The sequence below is a fragment of the Phacochoerus africanus genome, chromosome 4 (assembly GCF_016906955.1).
Source record: "Phacochoerus africanus isolate WHEZ1 chromosome 4, ROS_Pafr_v1, whole genome shotgun sequence".
NCBI lineage: Eukaryota > Metazoa > Chordata > Mammalia > Artiodactyla > Suidae > Phacochoerus > Phacochoerus africanus.
The window spans coordinates 77591471-77617600 of record NC_062547.1 but is presented as its reverse complement, the minus strand read 5'-3'; the positions used below and the strand labels follow the sequence as shown (position 1 = coordinate 77617600).

The 26130-nt window shown below is 58.4% G+C and overlaps 2 protein-coding genes across 6 annotated transcripts in view; both read left to right on the top strand.

Moving 5' to 3' along the window:
• Positions 1 to 3447, top strand: KISS1R (KISS1 receptor). Of its 2 annotated transcripts, none has more exons than XM_047774453.1 (5): positions 1 to 476; positions 1521 to 1645; positions 2102 to 2237; positions 2517 to 2749; positions 2888 to 3447. In XM_047774453.1, the coding sequence occupies exons 1-5, from the start codon at positions 233 to 235 to the stop codon at positions 3347 to 3349; spliced, it is 1200 nt and encodes a 399-aa protein (XP_047630409.1). In that variant the 5' UTR covers positions 1 to 232; the 3' UTR covers positions 3350 to 3447. The 2 variants fall into 2 exon arrangements, with proteins under 2 accessions (XP_047630409.1, XP_047630408.1); XM_047774452.1 differs by having other exon boundaries at positions 2487 to 2749.
• Positions 3448 to 10866: 7419 nt separating this feature from the next.
• ARID3A (AT-rich interaction domain 3A) overlaps positions 10867 to 26130 on the top strand; it is a 34311-nt gene continuing 19047 nt past the window's right edge. Inside the window, exons 1-3 of one of the 4 annotated variants that reach the window (XM_047777790.1) lie at positions 10867 to 11032; positions 14504 to 15139; positions 16416 to 16734. In XM_047777790.1, the coding sequence (XP_047633746.1) occupies positions 14757 to 15139; positions 16416 to 16734 (702 nt within the window). In that variant the 5' untranslated portion in view covers positions 10867 to 11032; positions 14504 to 14756. The other 3 variants (XM_047777793.1, XM_047777792.1, XM_047777791.1) reach the window with 3 other exon arrangements.

Sequence of the window (26130 nt, the reverse complement as noted above, 5' to 3'; positions counted from 1 at the left end):
ACAAGGTGGGATTCAAGGTATAAACATGCAGCAGCTGCAGAGGGAGCAGAGGAGCTCCTGAATCCCATGGAGACTGGCTCCAGACCTTGTGGCAGCAGGGAGGAGTATCATTTGTCATTGCAGTGAGCTCCAGATCTTGTGGTGGCCAGGCGGAAGGAGTGTCATCTGTCATCACAGAGATTCCCAGGGTGCAATACTGGAGGGCAGCCTGGAAGAAGAGGACAGCGAAGTGATGCATGCGGTGGCAATGTCTGGGACCAACGTCTCCTGGTGGGCTCTGGCCAATGAATCTGGCTGCCCTGGCTGTGGCACCAATGCCTCAGGTGGCCCGGCCCCCATGCCATGGCCCGTGGATGCCTGGCTCGTGCCACTCTTCTTTGGCACGCTGATGCTGCTCGGCCTGGCAGGGAACTCACTTGTCATCTTTGTCATCTGTCGCCACAAGCAGATGCGGACGGTGACCAACTTCTACATCGGTGAGCACTGGGCGCAGCCGGGTACCTGCTGGCCATTCCGGGGGTCCCATGAGGGTGGGGTGGCCAGGGGCTACCCCTAGCAATGCCCTCCCAGGATAGGGTCTATTCCCTTCAGGGTTCCTTGTCCTCTCCCTATTGTCCCTGTACCTTCAGCTATAGATCACCAACTCTGGCGTTTGAGCTTTCCATGCTGGCCAGAGTAGTCAAAACTGAGGTTGGAGAGTGTGGCACATGGAGAGCTAGCTCTTGCCACTCAAGGAAGATGTCTGTGGTTCTTCTTCTTTTTTCCTTTTTATGGCCACACCCGTGGCATATGGAGGTTCCCAGGCTAGGGGTCAAATCAGAGCTGTAGCCGCTGGCCTACACCACAGCCACAGCAACACCAGATCCGAGCTGTCCCTGTGACCTACACCACAGCTCACGGCAATGCTAGATCCTTAACCCACTGAGTGAGGCCAGGGATGGAACTTGCATCTGCATGGATACTAGTCGGATTTGCTTCCACTAAGCCACAATGGGAACTCTGAAATGTGGTTCTTATAACATGGTGTCCAATGAATTAAAGGAATCCGGGGAAAGACTGCCTGGCCCGCAGGCCCCCACTTTGGGATCTCTGCCACAGAGGGCTCATTTTGCACAATGGTGTGATGGGGTGGGGGTGCCAGCCCCAGGTAAGTGCTCTCCATTCCGTGTTGGCTGCTGGGCAACACCATTCTACCCAATTTGTAGATCAGAAAACTGAGGCTCAGAGTGTCAGGGGCCTGCTCAGGCTCTCCCAGCCCCAACAGGGGTGAGTGGGGCCCATTGCTGCTTGAATGGCTGTGAAGCCCGTGCTGGGGGACGTTTGAAATACAAAAGGGTAAGACTGGAGGGGCCTCAACTTCTCTGCACAAGGATGTCAGCACCTCTCTGGGGGCCTCCCCAGCTATCCTGCTGGTCACTTAGAGAAAAGAGAGGCCCAAGGGGCTGGGCCAGGGAACTGGGTAGCTAGTGTGCTGCACCCCCTCATCCAGTACCCTCGCAACAACCCCCCACCCTCTGCAGCCAACCTGGCAGCCACGGATTTGACGTTTCTGCTGTGCTGCGTGCCCTTTACCGCTCTGCTCTACCCCCTACCAGCCTGGGTGCTGGGCGACTTCATGTGCAAGTTCCTCAACTACATCCAGCAGGTGCGCAGGCTGGGGTAGGGGTTTGGGAGCCAGGGGTCTGGGTGGGGGTGGGGCGAGGAGAGCTTGGGGCCTGGGGTGGAGGGGGACTGGTAGGAGTAGAGTCCGGGTGGGTGAAGCTGGGGCAGGTGGAGCCTGGACAGAGTGACTGAGAGGAGGCTGAGGGCAATGGGGAGGGATACAGATAGGGGATCACGGGACTGGCAGTGCGGTGGCCTGTGCTCTGGGCTTTGCTACTTCTTGCCCCCCCCCCCCGCCCCCGTCTCTTCTTGTCTCAGCCTTCCCCACCACCCTGGGCTTCTCTTTTCCTATCCCTTCAACTTGTGGACCCTGGAGACCCTCCCAGGACACGTTCTGCCTGTCCTCGAGTGGCTAGACAGTGGCAGATCCCCAAGATGGTGCGGACAGGGCAGGCCTCAGGCAGGGCAGATTACATGTGCCCCCCACACCCCACCCCAGGTCTCAGTGCAGGCCACATGCGCCACCCTGACCGCCATGAGTGTGGACCGCTGGTATGTGACTGTGTTCCCGCTGCGCGCCCTGCACCGCCGCACTCCACGACTGGCGCTGGCCATCAGTCTTAGCATCTGGGTGGGTGAGTGACGCCCGGGGCCCCCTCAGAGTGGGGGTGGGGGACAAGTCTTCGTGCCCTGAGCTTGCCCCTCCACTGCCCCTCTGGGACCTCGTTCGTGCATCTGGGAAATGGGCTCAATGGCACTCGCTGCAAGGGCCTCCAAGGGCGCAGACCTGGGGCGACCAGCTCCTCGGAGGCGCTTAAGCATGCTGCCCTGAGAGGCACCGGGGAGACAGGGGACCTGGCCCCCTCGCGCCCCTTGTTCCCCAGGCAAGGTCTTCAGCCGGCCCTGTGGTGCAGGCTCGGCGGCCGTATCCGCGCCAGTGCTCGCCCTACACCGCCTCTCGCCCGGACCGCGCACCTACTGCAGCGAGGCCTTCCCCAGCCGCGCCCTCGAGCGCGCCTTCGCTCTCTACAACCTGCTGGCGCTCTACCTGCTGCCGCTGGTCGCCACCTGTGCCTGCTACGGGGCCATGCTTCGCCACCTGGGCCGGGCGGCCGCGCGCCCAGCGCCTACGGACAGCTCCCTGCAGGTGCGAGGCTGGGGGATGGGGCCCGCACAGCGCGGGGAGTTAGGCACCTGGGGGTGACCCGGGGGTCCGGGGGAAGTGCCTGGTGTGTCGCCAGGGCCAGCCCTTGGCCTTCCCTCCTAGCGCCTCTCCCATCCCCAGGGGCAGCTGCTGGCAGAACGAGCAGGCGCTGTGCGGGCCAAGGTCTCGCGGCTGGTGGCGGCCGTGGTCCTGCTCTTTGCCGCCTGCTGGGGCCCCATCCAGCTGTTCCTGGTGCTGCAGGCGCTTGGCCCCGCGGGCGCCTGGCATCCGCGCAGCTACGCAGCTTACGCGCTCAAGATCTGGGCGCACTGCATGTCCTACAGCAACTCGGCGCTGAACCCGCTGCTCTACGCCTTCCTGGGCTCCCACTTTCGTCAGGCCTTCCGCCGCGTCTGCCCCTGCGCTTCCCGGCGTCCCAGACGTCGCCGGTGGTCTGGACCCTCGGACCCAGCCACTCCGCAAGCCGAGCTGCACCGCCTGGCCGCCCACCCGGCCCCCGCCAGGACCCCGAAGCCAGGCAGCGGCGGCGGGCCCGGGCAGCGCACGCTGAGCGTCCTTCGAGAACACGCTGCTCATCTCTGAGCCCTCTCCTTCCTGGAGCCGGCACTGCTTGAAAAGCAGCTGCTATTATTACTAACGGCTGGTGTTTGTTTTCTCCAAGATAAAAATAGTGAAAATGATTTGTGCTCTTGTAACATTTGGTACAGATTTCCTGTGATATGTGTGTGGCTATCGATATTGTAATTACTATTTCTGTGTTTCCTGAAATTGAAGATGCTTTGATGTTGGCACTTTGTGGAACTCTCAAGGGAGCATCAATAGAAGTTTTCCCACACTGCCTTTGGGTTGACTGTAAAAAAACATAGATTCAGCCCATGCTCAGAGATATTAAAAAGTGACCATGGGGAATTCCCTGGTAGCCTAGCGGTTAAGGATTCCGAATTGTTTGTCCCTACCGTGACATTGGTTCCATCCCTGGCCTGGGAACTTCTGCATGCCGAAAGTACAGAAAAAAGAAAGAAAAACAAAAAAACTAGAACAACATCTGTTTATTATCTCTCATGACCCCGTGGGTGAGTTTAGCTGGGCGGTTCTTGTGACCCATCAGGTGTTGGCTAGACCAGGAAGGGGAGAGCAGGTTTGCTCTCCTGGCAGGCAGTTCCTCCTCCACTGGCTGCCTGGGCTTCCTCCTAACATGGCACACAGGGAAAGTCAGACTTACTCTTTGGCAGAAGCTTCCAAGTGGAGATGGGAGCTGCAAAGCTTCTTTTTTAGGGCTGTACCTATGGCATATGGAGGTTCCCAAGCTAGGGATCGAATCAGAGCTGTAGCCACACGCCACAGCCACAGCACCACCCAATCTGAACTGCGACTGTTACCTACACCATAGCTCACAGCAACATCAGATCCTTAACTCACTGAGCGAGGCCAGGGATCAAACCTGCATCCTCATGGATGCTAGTCAGATTTGTTTCTGCTGAGCCAGCAGCAACTCCCCGCACAGTTTCTTAAGGCCCCAAACATCACCTCTCCCACACTGAATTGTCAGGAGCGGTCAGAGTCGCACCCAGATTCAAGGTGGGGGGAGTGGACCCACCTCTTGGAGGGGGGCCTGGGGGGAGGTCAGGGTCAGGCAGGCCTCAGGCGTGTCATCCTGAAGGATAACCGCCCATCTCTTGGTCTCCATTGCTCCCAAGTCATTTGGGGACATTCTAGGCCTCCAAGAAGCCCAAACTGGCAAAGATGTTAGGTGAGAAGGAGCAGCCATGCCGAATTGTCCTGCCTCTGGACTGGGCTGGATGTGAGGGTGAAACCACCCCTTTGCCTGCAGGCTCTGCCCACCTCCCACCTCCCTTCCTCTCTTCTCCCACGCCCCAGACTCCCAGGCTCCCTGTGGCTTCCCCACCTGCCACCACTCTTCTTGCCTATGGGCCTTTGCACATCGCCTGGTGTGCCAGGTGCACCCTCACTCATCCATCAGGTCTCAGCTCAGCTGCCTCCTCCTCCAGGAAGCCCTCTGGGCCCCCACCAGGCTGGCTCAAGCACCTCATCTGGGCCCAGTGTTGTCTCAGCTCTGATAGCCTTGCGCTGCTTGCTGGGTCTGTGACTGAATTGGTTCCTGGTGCGCCCTCAGGGTTCAGCACACAGTGGGGCTGATTAAAAGCAATGATGTGTGCAGAGGGAGTGACATGATTTCTCTGTGAAAAAAAAAAGTAATAAAAGACAGTTATGGTGTTCCTTGGTGGCTTAGTGGGTTGAGAATACAGCTTTTTTTTTTGTCTTTTTGTCTTTTTGCCATTTTCTTGGGTCGCTCCCGCAGCATATGGAGGTTCCCAGGCTAAGGGTCTAATCAGAACTGTAGCCACCCGTCTACGCCAGAGCCACAGCAACGTGGGATCCAAGCCATGTCTGCGACCTACACCACGGCTCACGGCAACTCCGGATCCTTAACCCACTGAGCAAGGCCAGGAATCGAACCCACAACCTCATTGTTCCTAGTCAGATTTGTTAACCACTGCACCATGATGGGAACTCCAGGATACAGCTTTGATACTGGAGCTGCTTGGGTTACTGATGTGGTGAAGATTCAATCCCTGGCCCAAAACTTTCACATTCCACAGGCAAGACTAAACAAATAAAAAACAGTTAAAGAGGGACGTTTGGACGTCTATTTCAGAGAAATGAAAACTTCGGTTCACACAAAACTCTGTACGCATGTGCTCATCATCTGTGACAGCCCCAAACTGGAAACCACCCAGACATCAACAGGTGAATAGTTAGGCAAACCCTGCTCGTCCACACGCACTCAGCAGGACCAAGCTGGGAACACACTGTCGCAACACAAACACCCAGGCGGATCTCCTGGAACCAAGCTGAGTGTAGGGAGGAGGTGCCCATGGGTTACATGGTGGGTGATTCCATCTATGTGCCATCCTCAAGGTGACAAAAATATAGAAAAGGAGGAGTTCCCACTCTGATGCAACGGAATGGGCAGCATCTCTGCAGCGTCAGGACTCAGGTTCGATCCTAAGCCGCATTAGTGGGTTAAAGGCTCCAGCATTGCTACAGCTGCAGGTCACAAGTACAGCTCAGATCTGATCCCTGGACCAGGAACTCCATATGCCACAGGGTGGCCAAAAAGAAAATAAATAAATAAAAACAAAGAAATGATTTTAAAAAATAAAGAAATGAACTTAAAGGATTGACAGGGACATCTAAGAAGAGGAATCAGAGGAATTGTTTCAAAACTGCAGACCCACAAAATTGTAATCAACTATACTTTAATTTAAAAAAAAAGGATACACGCACACAAAAAAACCAAACAAACTGCAGACCCAGGCCCTGCCTTTGGGGTTTATCCTTTATCCTCAAGTCTATTCAGCTGTTTTCAGAGCCCCTTCTGTGCACCAGGCCCAGTGGCAAGGCAGCCCCAAACTGGCCATACAGATACAGAGCCCCTGTCTAGTGGGCCCTGGGGCCAGCAAGTGGAAAACTACCTAAAGAAATGCAAAGTGGGAGTTCCTGTCGTGGCTCAGTGGTTAACAAATCCAACAAGGAACCATGAGGATGCGGGTTCCATCCCTGGCCTTGCTCAGTGGGTTAAGGATCTGTGAGCTGTGGTGTAGGTCATAAACACAGCTTGGATCTCGCATTGCTGTGTCTCTGTCTCTGGCATAGGCTGGCGGCTACAGCTCCGATTAGACCCCTAGCCTGGGAACCTCCATACGCTGTTGTGCAGCCCTAGAAAAGACAAAAAAAAAAAAAAAGGAAATGCAAAGTGACAGCAGTGAAAAGGGTTACAAAGGAAATAGGTGTGTCTGTCCTTTGAGAGCAACTGGGAGCCTGACCTTGGTGGGGAGGATTCCAGGAAAGCTTCCTGGAGGAGGTGCATCCAGGAAAGGTGAACTGAGCTCTGAGTGGGGGAAGAGCACACCAGATGGAGGGCATAGCCAGTGCAAAGGCCCTGAGACAGGCTATGTCTGGAGGATTTGAGGAATAGCTGGGAGGCAGGTGGGGATGGCAGGGGAGAGGAAGTGAGGTGGTGGGGACCTTGCAAACAGTGGGATGAAATGGGTCTTTCTGGAAGGCCATGGTAGGGTGGGGGCCAGGGAAGTCTTCTAAGCAGGGCCAGACACTGTCTAAGGTATGTGGAAGTTTTTTTCGACCTATTATTTCATTGTTATGGTTATTGGGATATTTTGGGGGTGCCAAAACAGGTGTAGGCCAGAGCATCCAATCTGGGAGGGGCTGAAGTGGTGGTAGGACCAGATACCAAGGCAAAGGGATAAGCCCCAGAGGTCTGGGTGAGTCACAAGAGGGGTTAATTTCAATTTCAGATAAACAATGAAAAAAATTTTAGTCTAATTATGTCCTGTGCGAAAAAAGTTATTCGTTGTTTACTTGAAATTCAAATGTGACTGCAAGTCCTGTATTTTTTCTGACCTCTCTCTACAGCGAAGCATCCCAAAGGAATCACAGGAAGGGCTCCTCAGGCCCGGGCTTCTCCGTCTGACCAAGGAAGCCCGACTTCAGGTGAGACGGCGCCCTCTGGCGGCCTGCGGTGGAAGCCACGCATGATGGCGCCGGCCCCGTCCCCCACTGCAGCCCGCAGGTGCCCGGCAGGTGGCGCGCGCACCCCGCGGAGAGTCCAGGTTTCCCTGGGAAAGGACCCCGTAAAGGAACCCCAGTGCGTACGGGGAGTCGCACACGGGTACCCCAATCTGGACCCCCGGCTCGAAGTGTCCCCGATGCAAAATGGGTCAAGCAGGGTGGCATAATGAATGCCCTGGGTCTCCTGGGCCCCTTCCGTGAAAAAAATATTAATGAACAATATTTCACGGCTGCTTTGGTATAAAAGACAAATTAATTTAGGCTGGAATCGTTACTGTATATTCCTCTTAACTATTCTTGCTTTTTTTCTTCTTTATTTTAACTTTTTTTCTTGGCCACACCTGAAGCATATGGAAGTTCCTGGGCCAGAGCTGCAGCTGCAGCAAAGTTGGACACTTAACCCATTGGGCTGCAGTGGGAAGTCTCTCTTCTTACTTCAAAAGTTAAAATGACATTTCCATAGCCTCTGGCTCACAAGGACAAAGCAACCTGGAGGCCAGGTGTGGGTGACATGCGAAGGTTGGGGTTTCAGGGGTTTGAACACACTCTCCGCGCCTTTTTTATTTTGATATTGGGATGGTGAAACATTCAACTTACCCTCAACATTAGTGTGGAGAGACACCAAAAATACAGTGGGATGGGGGAGGAAGGAAGGCAACACGTGCATTCATTAATTCCAGCAGCGTTTATGGAGCACCTATGATGTGCCCAGCCCAGCCTCAGGACTGCAGAAGCAGCCAGCTTCCATCAAGGCTGGGTAGGTTAAATAAATACAGCTGTCTTGAAATAGAAGTTCCTCGATGAAGATAAAACAGGGCAATATGAAGGGGGCACACTTGACTACACTTGAAGCTGAGCTGAAGTTCCAGGTTGAATGAGAAAGCACAGCAGGGCAATCAGGGGAAGGGCACGCCAGGCAGAGGAATGGCCAGTGCAAAGGCCCTGAGGCAGAAGTTTGTGGGAAGTCAGGCAATACGGGATCTAGGTGAACTTTTTTTGTTTTATGGCCACACCCAAGGCATAGGGAGGTTCTGGAGCCAGGCAGGGATTAAATCCAGAATCCATTTACAACCTAGGCCACAGCTGTGGCAACACCAGATCCTTTTACCTACTGCATGGGGCCAGGAATCGAACCTGCACCTCCTCAGTGACCCAACTGCTGTAGCTGGATTCTTAACACACTGTGCCACAGTGGGAACACATGAGTGAACTTTTGTTTTTGTTTGTTTCTTCTTTGTTTTGAGCTGTGCCCTCAGCATTCAGAAGTTCCCCGGTCAGGGATCGAACCGAACCTGAGCCACAGCAGTGACAATACAGGATCTTTAACCAGAGGGCCACCTAGAAGCTCCCTGGGTGAAAGCTTATAGGGCTGGGGTCGCTATACCCCTTTCCCAGCTTGAGAAGAGGAGACCAGAGTGGGGTCTGCACTAACCTAAAATCACAGGTGGATCTTGCCCATCCCTGCTTGAATGAGCAAATCTAATATCAATTCCCAGGTCCTTCTCTGGGCTAAAAATAGGACCCCCTTCACTGCATCCTGCAGCCCCTCATCCTCCTGGGCCAGGTGCCTCTGGGCAAATTGTACCCAGCGACTTAGGCACTTCCCTCTAGGAAATGGGGGACAAGGCAGCACACCTGTGACCTTTGGGCTACTTCCCTCCTTGTCCACCTCCCTTTGAACAGAGGGTACCAAAATCCTCCAAACTACCATAGAAGGAAAAAAACTGACCCATTTTAGAGAGGTGGAAACTGAGGCTCAGGCATGTGGTGGGGGGGCTGGGACAGGGGCTGCATCTGTTTTCTAGGGCCGCTGCGGAGCGGCATATGGAGATTCCCAAGCTAGGGGTCTAATCGAGCTGTAGCCTGTAGCCAAGGGCATCTGCAACCTAAAACCACAGCTCACAGCAATGCTAGACCCTCAACCTATTGAGCAAGGCCAGGGATCAAACCCTCAACCTCATGGTTCCTAGTCAGATTCGTTAACCACTGCCCCACGACAGGAACTCCTGACCTGTTTGACTCTTTGGTGGAGTGGGGCTTCCCTGTACTTTGGAGCTGACCTGGGGCCTGGCCCTTAAAGGGTGGCTCTCCTCTGCTAACTCCCCTGAGTCTCCCAATTCTGCCTGATCCTGGGCTGGTTGTCTCCACCCTCCCTGGTACGTGTGTGAGGGGGCAGCTGGGCTTGGCTGTTTAACAGCCTAATGGTGGAAGACTACCAGCCACCTGCTACCATTCGGCACAAGGCACAAACAGCCCAGGAACTGTAAGGTTGGGTTCCAAAAAGGGGCAGGCAGAGCTCTGGTGTGGTGGGGGCGCTCCCCTGCACTATCCCCTGGCTTAGGAGTCCCCCAGAGAGCAGGCCTGCAATGGGGGCGGGTGATGTGTTAGGGAGGACCCCAGAAGATGGTCAAGCTGTGCATCATAGAGGAGAGGGCTGCCCACCCCCCCCACAAGATTAGGGACTCCAGTCCCTCCCCTTGGGGGCCCTTGAGAAGTGCCAGCCCTCTGGGTGGCCCCCTCCAGCTCTCTATACTTCTATTGTGGTGTTATCTGGGCTGCAGCCTGGGCCCCTGAGATTAACTCCCAAGGGTGGCCCCAGGGGCTCACAGCCTGGTACCTGAGTGCACACCCCTGCGCCCACCTTCCCAGTAACCTACTCTGGGCCTCAGTTTCCCGCTCTCTGAATTGGAGATATTAAAAGAGTCTCCACTACACGATAATGTGAACCTCATGCGGGCACATGGCCTAATAACCAAGAGCTCAGAAGTGTAAGTTATTATTATTGAACTACTATTACCAAGAAGATAACCTTGTCTCTCCTGCTGGACGGCGTGGGTAGTCAGGTTCCCAAGAGGTGGTGACCGTCGAGGGTAAGGGTCTTCAGGAGTCAGCGATGTGCTCTCCCAGGGATCCAGGACGCACTTTCCCACCCCAACGCCTTTGCCGGCACGGTTTGCCCCCCGCCCCCCACCACGGGGCCTGGCAGCCGCGCCCTCTCCCAGACCCCTCCCCACCGCGCAGAGCCCCCAGCGCAGGGCCCCTCCTTCAGATCCAGCCATCCAGCCCTGCTCTCTTTTCCGGTCACCGCGGCTCCTTTCTTTACCAGGTCTCTAATCCCCATTTTCCAGGTAGAGAAACAGAGGCACCACTAGCGGGGTGGGGGGGGGGGCGGTGAAGCTGCTTTCTTAAGTTGCTTAGTCTAAGGGGCAGAGGTGAAACTCTGAGCCCGGCAGATCTATCCCGGGTGCTTGGTAAGATGGGGAGGGGGTTCCCCAACTGGGCTCGGGTCTCCTAAGCCTGTAGAGGCGGAGGCTCAATTTCCTAACCTCCCCTCCTGCTGGGGCGCTCCCAGCCCCGCCCGCGCCCTTGGCGTCCTGTGCGCTTCGGGCCGCAGCGCGCACTTTGCCCACCGTCCCTAGATAGGGGGCGGGGCTTCCAGCGTCCCTGTTCCCCTTCCCTTTTATTATTTATTATCACTTAAAGGGGCAGCGACCAGAAATTTTCCGTCCACTCTCTCCCCCTCCCCAACACCTCTTGGGCTCGTCGAGCGTCGTGCGACCGAGCGCGGGGGGCGAGGGGGCGTCCGGGAAGGGGGAGGGGGCCTCGCGAGACCCCTCCCCGCGTCCCGGGCCCCGGCGCTGATTCACCGGCGAGGTATTTGCATCTGAGAGCGATTTGTCACCCGGTGATTTGTCTGCGGGGCGGTGAGCGCGCCGGTGGGGGGGAGGGGAGGGGCGGGGGAGGCCGCGCGCGGGGAGACTTTTACCAATCGGGTCGGTGGGGGGTGTAGACGCGGACTCGGCCGACTACTCGGTGAGTCGGCGCGCGGCACAAACCCGGCGGTGGCCGGGAGCCAGCAGCGCGCAGCTCGCGGCCCGGGCCGGAGGCCAGGCGCGGCCGGGGCAGGGCCGGACGCCAGGCGTGGGGCATGCGCCCCCCGAACGGGCCCCGCGCGGTGAGGTTGAGGCGGGGGGTGGACTGGTCTTTTAAATCGCGGGTTTCGTCTCGGGTGGGCACCGCTCGCCTTGGAAGCCAATAAGTGGGGGTGGTCCCTAAAGTTGTTTAGGAACGTGGGTGGGGGTCCAGGGTCAGGAAGGCGATCCCAGTAGGTAGGAGTTCGGGTGGTTTTCCCTGAGCCCCCCTTGGAGACTTCACCCCTACCATATTGCACGGGGCGGGCGCGGGGGTGACCAAGGGTCTAGAGTGTGCGCCGCACCCCCCACCCCCCCCAGTCCCAGCGGAAGAAAATGGTCTCTTTGCGCGCGCGGGGGGCTATGGTCTGGGTTACTTCATTTATCCTTCTTGGAATCGGTTGTTTTATTCCGGGCCCCCGAGGGAAGCGGGAGCGCCGGGTGGGGAGGGCAGTTCCCTGGCGACCCTCCCCAGGTTGGATGGTGTATTTATAAAGTGTCGGCTCTGGGGCAGAAATGGGACCCTGAAGGGGACACCATGGTGCCCGTGGCTGGGGATGTGCTCGACCCGGGCCTTGACTCTTTGGCAGGGATCCCCAGGAAGAGCCCCCCCCTCCCTGCAACTCCGTCCAGTACCCCCCAGACACAAAAGCGGGCGCAGGAAGCACAGGGATCGCGCGTTGGTCAATTCCAACGTTCCGCGGACCCCAGGAGGCGGGTTTGTCAATAATCTTCCGTTTTTAGTCGCCGGCCCGGAGGGGCTGCCCCCCCACCATGCAAATCAGCCGCTTTCCAAGAAGCCTTTGAAATCGGACTGGGGTTTCTGTCGTCTTATTTCTTCTCCCTCTTCAGTGTTTCTTTTCTCACTTCCTCCGGGCTGCCCCCTCCGGACTCTCCTAGCCCCCTCCCCAGCTTTCTGCCCCGCCCTCCCCCTCCTCTTCCCTTCGTGGAGTGAGGGCCCCCTTTCGCCACCCGCGGGCCCCAGCCTTGCACAACTCTTTAAATAACCGTGTTTTGCAAGCCCTGAGCGGAGCGGGTGACCTCTCTCTCCGGGAGGCATTGGGGGGGAGGGTGTGGCCCCATCCCTCCCTGGCTCCCTTCAGCCAGGTCCCAACGACCACCCAGTACCCCCCATCCCTCCCGGTCCCTGCCAGGCAATGCCTCTCTCCTGGGGTTGTCATAAAGTGGGGGTAGGGCTGGAGGACAAAGGGCTCTTGGGGGGAGGGGTCTGAAGGGGGTGGGCGTCACCAGTTTAGGGTTAATGGCAGTCGTGTGGGGCCCAGGCCCAGGGGGGTTTGGCATTTGGGGTTCCCACCTGCCCCCTCCACCATCCCCAACGTGGACAGCCTTGCTCCCCTCCCCCACCCGAAGACCCGGAAGGGTCATTAAACCCAGCAGGCCTGGGTTGGGGGGGGCTGGGGGGGAGTGGCTTCCTCTGGCTTCTTCCTTCTGCCCCCCAAAGAGGGGGGGCGTTGCCCAGAGCGTTTCCGTGGGGAGGGGGGGCTCGTCTAGAAGTTGTCAAAGGTGGGGGAGGGGCAGCAGACCAGACTAGACAGTGGGTGAGAAATGTCCCCTCAGCACTTCTTGGGGCTGGTGGAGGGGTGACTGCCTGTCCCTGGGGCGTGGGGGCTGGGTGCTTTTCTGCTGCCTCTAAGGACAGGCTGTCTGGTCACTCTCCAGCACTGTGGCGTCTGAGAGGGTCTTTGTGCCCTGGGACCCTGCCCTGCCGGGTACTGAGGCCTTTGGGGATGTGTCTCTCCTCACTTAAACATAGGGGCCACCCACCTGCCCCCCCTTCACCTGTCTTGCTGGAGGCCAAGGGACTAGGGAAAGGACCTCTCCCATGACTGGGGAGGCTGAGGATCTACATACAAGACTTCCCTGCGTGGGGTCAGGCTTCTCTTAGGAGGTCACAAAAGGGGCTGGCAGGGTGGGCAACCAAGTGTCCCGGCAAGTGCCCGGTGGCCCACCCGTGTGGGGGCCCCCTTTGCCCCAGGAGCTACTGGGGATTCATTTGCTGGTTGGGGTAGCTGCTGGATCCTCCTGCCCCCACACTGTCCCCGTGGTGTACCATCTGGGGTGTTATTGCCGGGCCTGTTGGTTTCTGCCTGGTCTGTTTTATTGGCGGCCTGGGCGGGTGGGGGTGTGGCCTGGGTATGGGTTGGGGGGCTGGGGTGGGACCTGTGTCCTGTCTTTAGTGGTGCTGGACTGTGCCAGAATTTGTGACGTCTGTGCCCAGAGCCCATCCAAGGCCCTGGCAATGAAGGTTGGCAGTGGTCTGAAGGGACCCCAGGGTAGGGGCAGAGCCTGTTGTATTTTGGGACCTTGGCCCTAGCTGGGGTCTCCAAAGGCAGGGGGACTCCCTGCAGAGAACACATGGGGGCCATGTGGGATGCTGTGACATCACCTGGACCTGGGTTTGAATCCCAGCCTTGCTTGGAACCTGCTGTGTGTCCTATAGCAGGGCAGCTCTGAGCCTCACTTCCTCATCCATAAAATGGGGACCATCCAGAGCCTCTTTCCTAACACCATCATGGTCCCTGCTGTGTACCTGCCTTTACCATCACTGACTCGCTTCATTTCTGTGGGTCACAGTGACGTTTAGGGCACTATTTTGCAGATGGGAAAACCGAGGTCTAAACAGATTGAGGTTTAGGGATGGGTGAGAACATGAGCAGGGAAGATTTAGCTCAGAGCCCGTATACAGCAAGTGCTCAATCTGGGTCAGCCATTGTGCCTATGAGAAAGGAGGTTGCCTGGATCCCCCTGGGCCAGGCTGCACCAGCACAGCCATGAGCAGCATCTAGAACTTGGAATCAGAACTCAGGACCCACCTGGACTCTGGTGTCCAGTGGCCGGCTGTAGCCAATCAAAGGCCAGGAAGCCCTGTCTCCCTGCTCCGTTTATGAAGCCATAATGCAAGTTCTTTCTTGGGTGGTTTCGTTGGTTTTGTCGTTGACTGTGCGTTTCTCTGGGGCCTGGATGGGTGGGGGCCACTTCAAGACTTCCCACACTGTCCTCACTTCCCAGCCCTCTGGAGGGTGGATGGGGGTGGGGGAGGGGGGGAATGGAGAGAACATGCTCCTCCCCGTCCAGGGAGGCCTCCAGGTTTGCACCCTGATTGGCGTTGGATGGAAGGGATTTTCCCAGAGGCCTTTGAGGTCTGACCGCAGTGGGGGAGGATTGGACTAACAGCCTCTTTTGTCACTTCCAGGTTTCTGCAAACACGTGAATGAGCCACCCACCAGCTGCCCCTGGTGTGAGAAGGAGGCATCGCCCCCCTGCCACTGGCATGCCCCACCAGCCCTCAGCCTGAGCCCGGCGGCCCCCGCCCCTGCCCCCCTGCCACCCTGCACTGCCCCAGCTCCCCCGCGGCCCCCACACTGCAGTGCGGCCGGGCCCCCTCCCCACAGGGGCCGCCCCCGCCGCCCACCCCTGGTGCCCGGGGCGGCCCGGCCCGCAGGGCCATGAAGCTGCAGGCTGTGATGGAGACGCTCCTGCAGCGGCAGCAGCGGGCACGCCAGGAGCTGGAGGCCCGGCAGCCACCGCCACTGCCTGAGCCCCCGGCTGGCCCCCCAGCCCGTGCCAGGGCTGCCCCAGACGAGGACAGGGAGCCTGAGAACGCCCGGATGCAACGGGCACAGATGGCTGCTCTGGCTGCCATGCGGGCTGCTGCTGCGGGCCTCGGGCATACGCCCAGCCCTGGCGGCTCGGAGGATGGGCCCCCTGGCTCAGAGGACGAGGACCCAGCCCAGGAGGAGGCACCAGTCTCTCCTGGCCGAGGCAGGGATGCTGTGGGCCTCCCCGAAGGCGACAGCCACTTCGAGGATGCAGGCTCAGACGATGACCTGTGAGTTGGGGTCTGTGGGTTCCATATACTGTTTTTGAGCACTTTTGGTGTGCTGGCCATGCTGGGCCCTGGGGACATAGCCATAGAGGAAGGACACAACCCCTGTCCTAGCCACCAGGAGTGTGCTGTCCTTTAGAACTGTCTTGGGGGCAATGGATGCCTCTGCATCTGCACCACCCAGGGTGGGAGCTACCAGTCCCCAAAGGTGGACAAACACTTGAAATGTGGCCAGTGCAGCCAGGGATCTGTAGCTTTATTTCTTTGTAACTTAAACAGAAGTAGGCCGCACATGGTCAGTGGCCTCCATCACTTGGCAAGGTTATAGCAGATTTAGTGGTAGGGACAGATGAAGTGCAACATGCACATATTGGGTATTGATTGGCTCATGGACGCATCCCACTGGGGTCTGATGCAGGCCCCGGGCTGGGCACTGGCAAGACCCAGGTGGATCCTTCTAGGAAAACATTTAACAAGCAAAGAAGCAGGGTGATTTGTAGGCTGTGTTCAGGGCTGCCAAGAAAATAAAGCAGAGGGGAGTTCCCATCGTGGCACAGCAGAAACGAATCCGACTAGGAACCATGAGGTTGTGGGTTCGATCCCTGGCCTTGCTCAGTGGGTTAAGTGGGTTGCCGTGAGCTGTGGTGTATGGTGTAGGTTGCAGATGCGGCTCAGATATGGTTGCTGTGGCTCTGGTGTAGGCTCACAGCAACAGCTCTGATTAGACCCCTAGCCTGGAAACCTCCATAAGCTGCAAGTGTGGCCCTAAAAGAACAAAAAAAAAAAAAAAGAAAAGAAAGAGATCTTGGGGAGGGTGTGACTGGGGCTGGAATCAACTTTGGGGAATGGTGGGTGAAGGTTTCCCTGCAGAGCTGACAGCCCCTATAAGGGGGAGGGGGAGAGGGGAACAGTATGCCTGGCAGAGGGAACAGCCTTCACAAAGGCCTTGAGGTAGGAACTGGGTTGGCATTTTCAAGGCCCAGCAAGGAAGCCTGTGCCGTGGAGGGCAGGGAAGGCGAGGTTAGCAGGCGGGCAGAGGCTGGGGTTTATGCCGAAGGGGCAGCTCTAGTTGCTCTGGGCTGCTTGGGAACCAGAGGAGCATGGCCCACACCCTAAGCAGGTCATGCTTCCAGGTGCTTTTGGCAGCTTGTGCAGGTGAGGGCAGCTCGCCCACGTTCAGACAGGGAAGGTGAGGCTGGGAGGGGGTGCGGGCCTTGCCCCAGGACTTGGGATGAGCTGGTGCCTTCTCCGCTGACCTGTGTGCCCTGTGTCCACCTAGGAAGCCGAAATGGGAGGAGGAGGAGGAGGATCTGGAGGAAGACCTGGGGGACGAGGAGGAGGAGGAAGAGGAGGATGAGGACTATGAGGACGAGGAGGGGCTCGGGCCTCCAGGCTCCGCCGGCCTAGGCCCCACAGCCCTGTTCCCTCGCAAGGCCCAGCCACTCCAGGCATTCCGAGGAGACAGTGGGTCCCGGGCTCTGGGAGGCCAGGAGCGCCCAGGGGCTGGCCCAGCCCACCCTGGAGGGGCTGCCCACGTGGCTCCCCAGCTGCAGCCACCTGACCACGGGGACTGGACCTACGAGGAGCAGTTCAAGCAGGTGGGCCGTGCGACGTGATGGGGCTGCGGGTGGGGTGCTGGGTCCTTCTGTCGACCAGCCCTCGACGGCCACTGGGCACTCGCCTGTGTGTGCGGGGTGCTGGGCATTCCATGGAAGCCACAGTGGAGATTGTGTCACACGGGTGGTACAGGCCAGGCGTCAAAAGCGTGGATGTGGGGACACGATCCTGGAGGGGAAAGTTAGGGTGTCTGCACAGAAGGATAAGCAGAGAGGCAGCGAGGAGAGGTTCTAAGTGGAAAGAATGGCTGCTGGAGGTGGGGGAAGGGGGTGCAGCCCGCAGGGGGCAGAGGCGGGGGCTGAGGGACTCGACGCCCGAGGCCTCGTCAGTGACCTAGAGTCTGGTCTGTGGAGGTTGGGTCTAGTGGCGGTGGCCCCATTGGCATGGACAGCAAGCACTCCCTGGGCTCCGGAGGGGCGGGGAGGAAGCAGGCTGTCCTGGTGCCTTCCCCGCGGGCGGCCAGGGCAGAGGAAGTGGCCGGGCGGGGGATCCTTTGAAGTTGGGCCTCGCTGGGCTGGGCAGATGGAAAGCAGATGGCGGCCGGGGCGGCCGGCTGGGCGTGCATTCCAGCCTGAGGCCAGCTGGGCCCTGCCCCAACCTCTGACAGTGGACGCTGGTGACCTGGCCTCCCCGGCCCTGCACCCAAGCCTCCCTGGGCTCCGTGGGGCTGTGGACACGCCGGGCGCTCGGGAGCCGGGACATAGCCATGGAAGGCCCGGGGCAGTACCCACTGTGCGGGCCTCCAGAATCAGCAGAGGCCCTTCTGCAGGAAGCGTGAGGCCCAGCCACTTTGGGGGCTCCTGCCTTCCGCCTCCCTTGGGACAAAGGGTGCTGGCACCCCGGCCACCCTCAGGAAACTCAGGTAAAGCGCAGAGCTAGATGTTGGACACACACGTGAGAGGCAAAAGCCAGGGGCTGTGACAGAAGTGACGGGGAGGTACAGAGACAGGAACATTGCCCCAGGGTGGGCATGGCCGGCAGCAGAAGCCTGGCCCAAGGAATGGGAGGGAGACTCAGTCCCCTGCCCAGGCATCTCAGGCTGGGTGGGGCGGCCTGGCTTCCCGCTGGGTCCTGGCACGCTGATGGCACAGTGCCAGAGGGGGGAAGGACAGCCAGCAGACGTCATCTCCTTGGGGCGTGGCCGGCTGCTCCCCACATGTGGCTCTGGCTGCCCTCTCCAGCCTAGGGGGCTATGCTCCTCCTTGTGGACAGAGGGCCCATCCTGCCCTCTGCCTTGGTTTCCTTCCCATTCCGCAGGCAGGGGCCACCTGTGGCTGGGCTCCTGTCCATCTCGTCCTCTAAATGGAAAACAGGCAAAGCCTTGAGGGGGCTGGTTCCCCTCACCACCCCGAATTGGGCTCCTGACATCCCCTGGGGTTAAGGGAACACAACTGGAACTTTGTGTGTGAGTTACATTTAAGGATTCGCTGGGAGTTCCTTTCGTGCCTCAGTGATTAACACACCCGGCTAGGATCCATGAGGACGCAGGTTCGATCCCTGGCCTCACTCAGTGGGTTAAGGATCTAGCGTTGCCATGAGCTGTGGTATAGGTCGCAGATGTGGCTGGGATCCCACGTTTCTGTGACTGTGGCATAGGCCGGCTCCGATTTGACCCCTAGCCTGAGAACTTCATATGCCAAGCGTGAGGCTCTTAAAAAAAAGGATTTGCTGAATATTTGCCATATGCCCTGAGTCTGACCCTCAAGGAGCTCCAGGCCACAGCCCCTGTGGGGTTGGGAGGGGGTTTGGAGTGGCCAGGCCAGGCAAGGTCCAGGTCAGATGTCTTGACCACAGAGCCCCCTGAGCATGTCAGGAACAAAGGCCCTCCTGGGGCCGTTGTCCTGCTTGTCTGGGATGCACTGATGATGTCTTAAGGACACCCAGGTGGGGAAACTGAGGCCAGAACTGGGCAGGGAACCTGTGTCTTGCTGTCAATAGTCTCATAGCCATCAGTCTCGTATTTATAAAGCACCTGCTAGAAGCCCAGCTCTCTTGTTGGGTTGTGGAGAAGATCGGTAAACAGATGGGGAGGAAGCCAAGGCGGTGAGGGTGATGGCCTGGCATCAGGCTGGAGATGCTGGGTACATGGGGCAGGCCTCCCAGGACAAAGATTTGCTCCAGCTTTGTAGGGGGGCGCTCACACACAGGGCTGTGGTGCAGCTGGCGGAGGAATCGGCCCATGCAAAGGCCCTGAGGTAGGAAGTGGCTTGGCTTGTGTGTATGGGCCAAACGCCAGTGGGCTGGGTCCCACAGTGGGTGGGATTGGATTCTGAGAGAGTGGGAGCTCCAGGAGATTGTGGGTGGGTGGGTGGGCTGGGGGCTGCCCTGCTGCCGGAATCTCATTCCTGCCTGCCTGTTTGTGGCAGGTCCAACTGGCCAGACACCTGTGCAGCCAGTGTCAACAGTGGCCTGGGCTCAGCCAGCCCCGCAGATGTTGGGGTAAGGGGGAGGCGGGGGCTGTGTTGACTCTGGCGCCTGCCCCACCCCCTTCCTGGCACGTGGCAGCCGGGCCGGCCAGCCGCCTGCTTGGCACCATCTCTGCCTCTTCCTCTCCAGTCTTGGCAGGGCCTGGGCCTGACTTCCGCCCGAAAACCCTCGACAGCCGTGAAATTCTGCTGTCGGCTATGGGGTCTGGGGGGCAGCCAGGCTGGGGAGGGGCCAGAGCAGCAGGCTCATGGCCACAGAATCTTTCCTTGAAAGCCTGGAGCTGTACTGCTGTGGGGCCCCAGGGACATGCGCTGTCAGAGGCCAGCACTGGCTAGGATCGCAGTGTATCACGGGTGGTGATTAGGATCTCAGCCTGCTGCCATCAGACGTGGCATCCTGGTGCTGTCCTGGTGGCTTTCCGTCTCCAGCAGGGCTGCTCCTGGGGTCTCTAAAAAGTGCCATTGTGGGCTCTGTGAACCGGCAGACTCTTAACACAGCTTTTCAGCCACTTAAGGGTTTGACTCCTTACTCTCAACAACTCGAATGTTGGGATTTTTAAAGCTTAACTGGTGTAAAATTCACCCAATACAAATGTGATTCAGTGGTTTTTAGTATATTCGCAAGGTTGTGCAGCCATCACCACAGTTGAATTTTAGGACGTTTTCGTTATCTCAAATATAAACCCATTTAAATGTAGCCTTTAGTTGTTATCCCCACCCCCCACCCCCAGCCCCTGACAACCAGGAACCCACTCTCTTGTCTGTGGATGCTCCTGTTCTGGACATTTTCCATCCATGGCACGACCCTGTGTGTCGTTCTGTGTCTGCTTCTCTCACTGAGCAGCGCAGTCTCCAGGTCTATCCATGTGGTAGCAAGTGTCAGTGCTTCTCTTCTTTTCACGGCTGAGTGATGCTCCCATGTATGGAGGGACCACATTATCCATCACCCACTGATGGGCATTTGCGTTCTTTCTCCCTTGGCTTCTATGAACACGCACGTAGGAGTGTTTGCATGAAGTGTGCTTTCAGTTCTCGTGGGCATGTACCTAGGAGTAAGGTTGCTGCATCATATGGTAACTGCATTTAACTTTCTGAGGCACTGCTGCTGTTCACGGTGGCTGCTCCCTTTTGCATCCCCACCAGCCACACGAGGGTTCCAGCTTCTCCACGTCCCCGCCGCCACTTGTGGTTATGACTTTGATTCCAGCTGCCCTGGTGGGGGTGTGGTGCTATCTCACTGTGGTTTGGGTTTGCATTAAGTGTTGGGATGGTTTTTTCCCTGCTTTCCAAGGTCACGTCCACTCTTCCACAGCTTGTAAATGAGCTCAGAGGTGCAGAGATGACCATTCTAGCTGGTATGTGTCGCCTCACCATGCACAGGCAGCAGATGGAGCGTCTCCCAGGTGTCTCATGTACCCTTACTGGATCCCACAATCGTGGCGGGGGCACTGCAACTGCCCCGTTGTGCAGACAGGGAAACAGGCACAGAGCATTCGAGCAGCTTGCCCATGGTCACGTGGGGGAGGTGTCGGAGCTGGGATTTGACCCCAGGGTCTCCTGGGATGGATGGTGAGGATCAGGGGTAACCCCCACTGGCTGCAGGTTTGGGGGGAGCCTGGGAGCCTCTGAGCCTGTTTCTTTGTCTGAAATAGGACTGGTTGGTCCAGGGCCCCACAGCGGGGTGCAGGATTCAGTGCCTGAACACACAAAGACCCCCAGGCATTAAAAGTCACCAGAGGCCTCAGGCTCCAGGCCCCAAGAGACTGCCACGTCCTAGTTTTGAGCCCCACACAGCCCCCTTCCCCTCCCCCTCCCTGGACCTCCCAGAGCCTGTGTCATTCCTGTCCTTGTTGTTCTTCCAATGTGTGGCCCTGAAATGGGCTCATGCAACTTGGGGTGAAGCTGTGGGCCTCACATGAACCCTCTGCAAGAGACTGGGGTCACATTTCATTTTTTTCACATCCTTACAGCTCACACAGACTTTTTTAAATTGTGGAAAATACACATATATATGTTTTTAAAGCCCCCTTTTGATCCCAGAAGTATCATTTGACACCATGGAGGAAAAAAGGGAAGGATTCCAGTGAGGCCTGAGGCCTGCCAGCCATCGCCCTGACCCGGTTGGCTTCAGCCACGGTTTTTCCTGGCCTTTCTCTGTCCATTTACACAGAAATGTGATCTTTTAGGGGTGGGGGTGTTGCTGCGAGGGTCCACCAAACACCGACCTGGGCAGGCTGCTCCTCTCATTTTCCCCTTGTCATCGTTACCCTGAGTCTGTCTGCTTTATCCGTGTTCCAGGAGAGCCTGGTTCTTTTAAACTGTTGGAGTTTTCCCTGTGGGGCCGACACCAACACATTGGTCTGTGTTCCTGTCCCTCTGTTGTAAACACTGCAGTGAACATTTCTGGGCTCATGAGAGTTGCCTACGCTTGTGTGGGGTGGGGGTGGGAAGCAGGAATTGCTGGGGCTCCATGAGGAAGTAGCAGCTGTTTTTTCTTCATCCTGCCTGAGACCCCCCCCCAGAGGCTGGGGAGGCCAGAGCAGTGGGCTTTGGAGCTGGGGCTTTGCAGGATATGTAAGAGTTGGCCAGATGGACAGAGAAGGGTTAGGGTCTGCATCTTGGAATGGTAGGGCTAGAACATACAGTGGGAAGAGCAGAACATCAGGGCAAACCAACGGTGGTCTAAAAGGGGGTCTGAGCAGAGTTTCAAGCTAGGGGAGGGGAGATGCTGGGGAAATGTTTCTGGGGTCCACGGTTTAGACAGGAGTGGAAGAGGCCAGTACTACAGCTGGGCCTGTGGGGCCAGGAAGAAGGATGAGAATTTTTTCCAGCAGAGGAGTGTGTTCTGGGCAAAGGCTGGAGGTCAGGCACTGGGTTCCGAGCCCAGGGAGTTAATCCGGTGTGCCCCAGACACAGTGGGCCGGGGGCCAGCTCCGGCGCCGAGTGTCTTCCTGGGGCGCCGGGGGCCCTGGGCCCTGTGCCGGGGGCGGGACCTGTGCCGGGAAGCCCCTCGGGAGCCTGGCCCTGCCTGCCTGGGGCAGCACCCGCCTCATCAAAGCTGCTGTGGCTGCTGGCACAGAGCCAGCCGGGCCGTGGCGGGCACAGGGAGGGTGCCCGCCTGCCAGCCCTGGCACCGTGCCCCCGCCCGTGCCAGCCCCGGGAACCACACTGACTCAGCCGGAAGAACCTTATCTGGCCCCGGTGCCGCCGCCCGGCAGCCCGGTCACCGCCATGGGGTCACCGCCGCTGTGGCCTGGCCCCACGCCCACCGCAGTTCCCCACCCTGGTGGCTGCTGCCAAGCGCCTGGCCCCTCCCCACGCTTTCTAATAACACACGCGGCTGCTGGAGGGAGTGGTGCTCGGCAGACAGAGTGTTGGCACTTGGCCGGGCAGGGGATGGGTGTGGGTGAGCATGAGGGTCCAGCCTCTGATGTGGGTGTGGGAGGACATGGTGGCTATGCGTGGTCCCTGTGGGTGGATGGGGGGGTGTCTGGAGGGTGACCGTGTGTGTCGGGCTCTGGGGCATCTTGAGACTCTATGGTGTCTGTAACCATGCATGTGCTGGTGCTGTGGCTCTCTGTGTGTCCATGTGCCTGTTCTGGGGCCATGTGAACCCATCTGCGGCATCTTTTCTCTGTATCTGTCACCTTAGAAACTTGCTCGTGTGTCCCCGTGTCTGGAGTGTTAGTGTCCAGCTACATACATACCACATGATGTGGCCCCCACATGCATGCATGTGTTATTAAGTGAGCCCTGGGGTCTGAGCTTGTGTATCTCAGAGTGTGTTAACCCCAGGGCCGTGCATGTTTCCACGTGTCCATGTGTAATGGGTGACTGTGGATGTTTTGTTTGCCCCTGGCTGTGTGCCTGGGGCTCTGCAGTCATATATGTGTGTGTGTGTGTGTGTGTGTGCATGCGCGCGCGTGCGTGCATGTGGTAGGGTGCCTATGCTTGCTGGTGAGTAAGCCTTGCATGCCCCCCACTGGCCCCACCGGCCCCACCAGCCGCATGTCTTGGGAGTGTGAGGTTGTGGTGGGGCACATTAACCATTAGCCAGAACCATGTTGCCCCAGTCAGTGGTTCACATAGGCAGCCCTGGCACAGGTCAGCCACCCGCACCTGCCCGCATAGGTTTCCAAGCCGCCTTGCTGACACAGCCCCAGGGAGCAGGGAGGTGTGACCAGGGCCTCGGGGCTGCAAGGGGTCCCACTGATGGTTCTATCCCTTCCTCCCCTCACGTGCTATGTGATCTTGGGCAGGGGTACTCCCTTATTGATCTGGGGGTGCCATTGGGGGCACTGGGCAGGGCTCACCAGCGCTGTGCCTCAGTTTCCCTGCCTGATACAAAGACCCTTCAACCCGCTGAGCTTTCTGATCTCAGCCAGCACCACCCGTGGAGACTTGGAGAGGTGACCTGGGCTCTCTGGAAGGCCTGGTAACCCCATCTGCTGACGCTGTCTGCTGCTGGGTCGTGCTCCAGGCGGGGTCAGGGGGCAGCTGGGGGTGCAGGTTGTGGGTGGGCACACGCAGGGGCGGGATTGGACCGCCCTTCTCTGCTCGCCCAGCTGTGCTCAGCCAAAGGACAATCGGGGGTCACAGGGTTAAACGGTAACCAATCTGCCTATTGAAGGCCCCAGCGCGGGATGAAGCCTTGCCCCTTGGTCAGGGCTGGTGGGGGTCTCGTGGGGCCAGGGGGCAGGGGGCGGGGAGGGCAGAGAGTCAGCACTGCCGGCCACCCCTGCAAGCCTGTAGCCTCGGGAATACCTGCTTTCCAGACGAGGGATGAAGGACAAAGAAAACCACATATTCCAGGAGGAAATATGTCAGGGGCAAATGGTGCTCCCCAAAACTTATGTCTCCCCAAAAGCTCAGAACGGGACCTTGTTTGGAAATAGGGTCTTTACAGATATGGTGCAGTTAAGATTGGTCACACTGGACTAGGGTGGCCCTGGATCCCGTGACTGGTGTCCTCATAAAAAGAGAAGAGGTGTAGAGACAGAAAACAGCCACTTGAAGACAGAGGCAGGGGTAGGGTGATGTGTCCCCAAGCCCAGGACACCCAGGGCCTCCAGAAGCTGGAAGGGTTGGGAAGGACTCTCCCTGGGGGCTTCCGGAGAGGCCCCGCCACACTGTGATTCCAGATGTCTGGACTCCAAAATTGTGAGCATGAACCCCTGTTCTGAGCCCCCCTGATCTCTGGCCTCCAAGGAAATGAACACAAAAGCTCAAGAGGGGCTTGGGCCCCTGACTCTCAGGACTTAGCCGTGCTGGGCAGATTCTCAGGGGCCTCGACCCCAGGCAGCCCCGAAAGCTCCTTTAGGGGTTGTTTTGGGGCTGGGGACCCTGACTGTGCAGCCCCTGGCAGAGAGGCCAGGCCCTCTGCATGTGTCTGAGTCAGGTCCATCCACAAGCCTGTATGCCAGGCCTGCTCTGGCACTGGGGATGCACACAGGAACAAAGCAGACAGAAGCGGCTGCCCCCGTGGTGTCGTGGCAGTGGGGGCGTGGGGCCCAGTGGGCCAAGTGGGCGCGGCGGCCGAGGGCGGGCCGTCTGGGGCCATTATCTGTGAGCCAGCCAGCAGGCGAGGGCGTGTCTGTGTGTCTGTGTCTGGCTGGCTGGGCATGTCCATGTGCTCAGCAGACCACAGCAGGATGGCAGGACCTGCTGGGCTGTGGACAGGCCGTGGGCACATCAAGAGGGTCCACATGTGGGGGTGGGGGGATGTGTCCAAATGGGGTGGGGAGTCCGTGAGTCCGTGTGCTGGCCACATGCATGTCCAGGTGGGGGGCCATGTAGTGTGTCTGGGTGGGGCTGGGATTTCTCTCAAGGTTGAGGGGGTGTGAATCCTGCTGGTGTCTGTAGGGGTGGGTCTGGCATCTCTGTACAGGCTGGAGTGACCAGGAGGGGCCATGCTGGTCAGAGCCCTGTCTGTGCCATGAGGGGGTCTCTGAAGATCCCTGTGGCCACCCCAGCTTCTGCCTTGTTAGGCTGTACCCCTAACCCCCCACCTCATTGGATCCAATATGGATCTTCCAACTGGTGAGGTCCCCACTTGGGGGGACACCCCCAGCACAGGGCTACTGCCCCTTACTTCTTCTCTTTGTCCCTGCCTTTTAGGATGAGCCCCATAAGTTTTTTTCCAGGACTCAAGCTTCCTCCCACCCCCAGGCCACCCTGCTTCTTACCAGGGATCCAGGCCTGGAACCTGGCCGCGTCTGTCTGTCCTCAGGTCTCTGGCACCTGTCTCCCTCATGTCTTTCCTCTCTGTCTCTGTCCTTTTCCTTTCCTGTCTCTGTATCTCCCACCCTATCCGATTCCCCACATACACCGCATCACCCCTTAATTACTCCTTATCTGCTGTCTTCTCAGGAGTGGCCCCGAGCACCCTTCGGACTACATGCATGGGCACGGCTACCACCCTCTCCTGGCCTGGTGACGGCCCCTGCCCTTGCTGGCACTCTGCCCAGCCATTGGCCTTCCGGGCCCCTCCCTGTCCCCTCCAGCTGGTCCACGTGCCCACTGACAGGGTGTCCAGTTCTTAGACCGGAAGTGGGGCCTGAGGGCACCGCTGAGGTTATCCTTTCCTTTGGTCCTATTGCCACATGGGGGGATCTCAGCCGAGCTCTTGACATCCTCCTGGGCACCGCTTTCCCACCTGGAGACCCGAGGCAGTGTCTGAGCTGGTGCTTCGTGGTCATTGAGGGTCCCAGCTGAGGAGGGTGGGCCGTGGTGGGCGCCCGCCTGCATCTCATCACTCCTTTCACTGGGGCAGTGTCCCTGGGGAGGTAGGATGTTCCAGGAGCCAGGTCCCCTCCTGCAGTCTGGAAGTAGGTTTGGTGGCACCCTGAGCCCGCTGGCCACCACAGGGCAGGGTCCTTTTCTCTTGGCCTCTGCCTGCGGTCCGGCAGAGGCTCCTATGGGTATGCCCGGCAGAGACACCAGACCCAGAGC